The sequence below is a fragment of the Carex rostrata genome, chromosome 7, assembly GCF_964058835.1.
Source record: "Carex rostrata chromosome 7, lpCarRost1.2, whole genome shotgun sequence".
Classification (NCBI taxonomy): domain Eukaryota; kingdom Viridiplantae; phylum Streptophyta; class Magnoliopsida; order Poales; family Cyperaceae; genus Carex; species Carex rostrata.
In genome coordinates, this window is record NC_135924.1 from 6902041 (window position 1) to 6904973 (window position 2933).

The window sequence follows — 2933 nt, forward strand, 5'->3', positions numbered from 1 at the left end:
GAATTAATCCATTATTTGATTACAATAGGAGGAATTCAACTCTAGTGAGCTGCATATATACATGCTATATGATCATTGAGTAGTGATCATGTTGATTCAAAGGCTAAAAGCTAATTAAACTAGTTAAGAAAAAAGAAAAGAAAATGGAAACACTGGCATCAGATCATGAGCTTCCTACAAAACAAACTGATTTACTTCACAAAACAAAAGTAACATATACTAATTACTGCCTATTAATTTCATGAAGCAATCAATTAGCTGGCACGGTGCAAAACTAAACTAATTAATTTGCAGAGACGGCATTTCGGAAATCTCTGAAACGAACCCTCTCTGCGAGGCGGCGCTGATCAGACTCTTGTCTCTCGATTCTGAGATCATTGTATCGTTTCTTTATGAACATTTCTGAGAGATGAGACAACTCATCACGTGATATGCCAGTACCGTTCGTCGTCGATCCCTTTGCTCTTGATCTCTCAGCAGAGTCATAACTGGTGCTCCCGGTTACTTTGCTCCCGGTTGCTTTCTTCTTCTCGCCTCGTTTTTCCGATGATGATTTCTTCATCTGGGATTTTGGATTGCCTTCTCTCTGAGATTTTGGAATTAACCTAACTGGTTTTGCCTTGCCCCTTGCAACAATGGAATTCCATGTCTCATCCATATTACTTCCTGTTATAGTATTATGCAATTGTTCATTAAAATAAAATAAACATAACAAGGAAGAAAACCTACACTTTTAATTATATTTCTCGTCTTTCTTTTCTAGAGAAATTAATTATTTGCTAATTGTTTCAATATGATGCAACTAATTAACCTTTTGAGCGTTTCAACAAGGTACCTTTAAATCTTCATTATTCCAACACATGTTGACATAATATGAAATAATTACTGAATTATAAGAATTAGCTCAAAGTTCAAGCAAACCTTGATCATCATCCGCTAGACTAGATATTTCTTCTTCTCGATACTCAGTTGAAATTCTCTCCAACGGTTCCGTTCTTTCCCAAGCCAGACCATCAGTGCTTCTGCTATCATAAACCATATCGGGCTCTAAATTCCGTGGCACACCGGGTGACAAACTAACAACAGACTCCGGTAAATCAACGTTATATTCCCCCAAAGGCTTGTACCAAAGTGGTCGAGATAAACTCGGAAAGGAAAACAAAGGTGGATGCGGTATTTGTGGTATTTGATCGGGGTTGTGCCGGTAGTGAAAAACGAGAAAAAGAATTATGATGTTAGCCATGATCAAAAGCGAAATAGTGCTTGAGCGCTTGACAAGTATGTGTACAAGGAGAAGAGACATGGCCGTGGCAAGAAATAGCAAGGTGGCCTTGGTCTTGCTCAGTGTTTCTGTTGATGTAGGTTCAGGAGGCATGGTTAGTTGGTTGGCTTGTTCCCTTTTTCGCATGAGTTTGTGATTTGTTCTGTTTTAGGTGAGAAGACTGTGAGTGGGTGTGAGATAATTATGCGCTTTTGATGTTTATATAATGCAAAAAATAAATAAAAAATCTTGCACGGCGCCGTTACGGCTTGGCCGCATTGTACCAATCATGCATAGTAAACTTGCAACCAATTTTATTTCTAGAAAAGCAATTACTTTTTTTTTTTATTTTATAGAAAAGACCGAATCAATTGTCTAGTCCCTATAGCTTATGTAAATTGATATATATCACGCTATGATAAATTCGAAAAATTACAAGGACCCAATCATAAATTTAGTCCTGGTAAAAGTTGTCCCTTTAAATTTACAGTTAATTCAGTTGAGCAATTTTTCTTTCGAGTCTGCCTAGTTAAATTTTCGAGGGTCTTTAGTTCGTGTTAGATTAAAAATAAACGATCCATATCTTATTCTGCCAGGTCATCATATACATGACTGAATCAAAATCTCCAAATCAATATTTTGATCTTTTTTATTTCTAAATTGTTTTTTTTTTTTTTTGTTATTGTAAACATTGTGAAAATCAATAGTTCGGTCTCTTTAGCCTCTGTCTAATATTTAGTTCGGAACCTCTGCCAAAAAGGACCGCCATTGGTTCAGTCCCTTCTATATATATATATAAAAAAAATATCTATCTCTTTCTTCGATTATTTACTTATTATATTTCTAAAAACAAAAAAAAGTTTGGTGAACTCGGATGGTGCGCAACTAGAGATTCTTATCATGTCAATATGCTCTAGCACTAGCTAGAATAGTTCCATTGTATCATCTATTTAAATCAATGATTACGATTAAATTACTATAAATTAATCCCATTTGTCTTTTTCCAACATGTGATTAGCAATGACAGGTTAATTTCGTCACCTTGCCTGTTCTCTTCTTCTCAACGCAATTTTTTTTTAAAAAAAAATAGTACCGATTTCATTTGAAATCATAACATATCTGATACAGTACCTAATTAGTACCAAAATCAAATATGACAAGTCTTATACAGTTGTTCAAAAGTCAAAATAGAAACAAAAACAAAAGAAATACAAAACCTCATAACATGCACACAACTAAGCAAGGCAACAACAAAAGAAAGTACAAAAATATTTTGATTTTCAAAGAGATATGTGATTGCCAAATAGAATTATACTCCTTATTTGGAATACTCTCATATTCAAACCATTGATAAAAAAGAATGTATATTAAAATTATCATTCTTAGACCATCTCCAAATCAATCTATCTTCTTTAATTTACTATATGAAACACTTTCTACCACCTTTTTTAAATTAAAATCTTCTTTAATTCTTAGACCATCTCCAAATCAATCTATCTTCCTAATTTACTATATGTCCAACCTTATATTGAATAAGTGAAATTATTCATTCATAAATTGAACAAAAATTAATAATTAACTTCTAAAGAAACCTTAAGACTACACATACAAAATACGTGATGACTACTAAAGTTGATATAAAAATATAAAAATTTCTTTTAGTTGCACATTT

At 33.3% G+C, this 2933-nt stretch overlaps 1 protein-coding gene across 1 annotated transcript; it reads right to left on the minus strand.

Annotated features, from left to right (window-relative positions):
- On the minus strand, window positions 1-1456 carry LOC144557519 (uncharacterized). The gene is made up of 2 exons (XM_078306102.1): window positions 922-1456; window positions 1-666 (listed from the first exon to the last, which is right to left on the minus strand). Exons 1-2 carry the CDS (start codon window positions 1406-1408, stop codon window positions 284-286), a joined length of 870 nt encoding a protein of 289 aa, XP_078162228.1. The 5' UTR covers window positions 1409-1456; the 3' UTR covers window positions 1-283.
- Between the last annotated feature and the right edge of the window lie 1477 nt (window positions 1457-2933).

What these genes read in the sequence shown, in the direction of transcription:
- LOC144557519 (XM_078306102.1), bottom strand. Translation starts at nt 1,408, where the DNA reads ATGCGAAAAAGGGAACAAGCCAACCAACTAACCATGCCTCCTGAACCT. An exon ending in TCTAGCGGATGATGATCAAG is followed by an intron (nt 667 to 921) that starts GTTTGCTTGAAC and finishes ATACTATAACAG; the next exon opens with GAAGTAATATGGATGAGACA.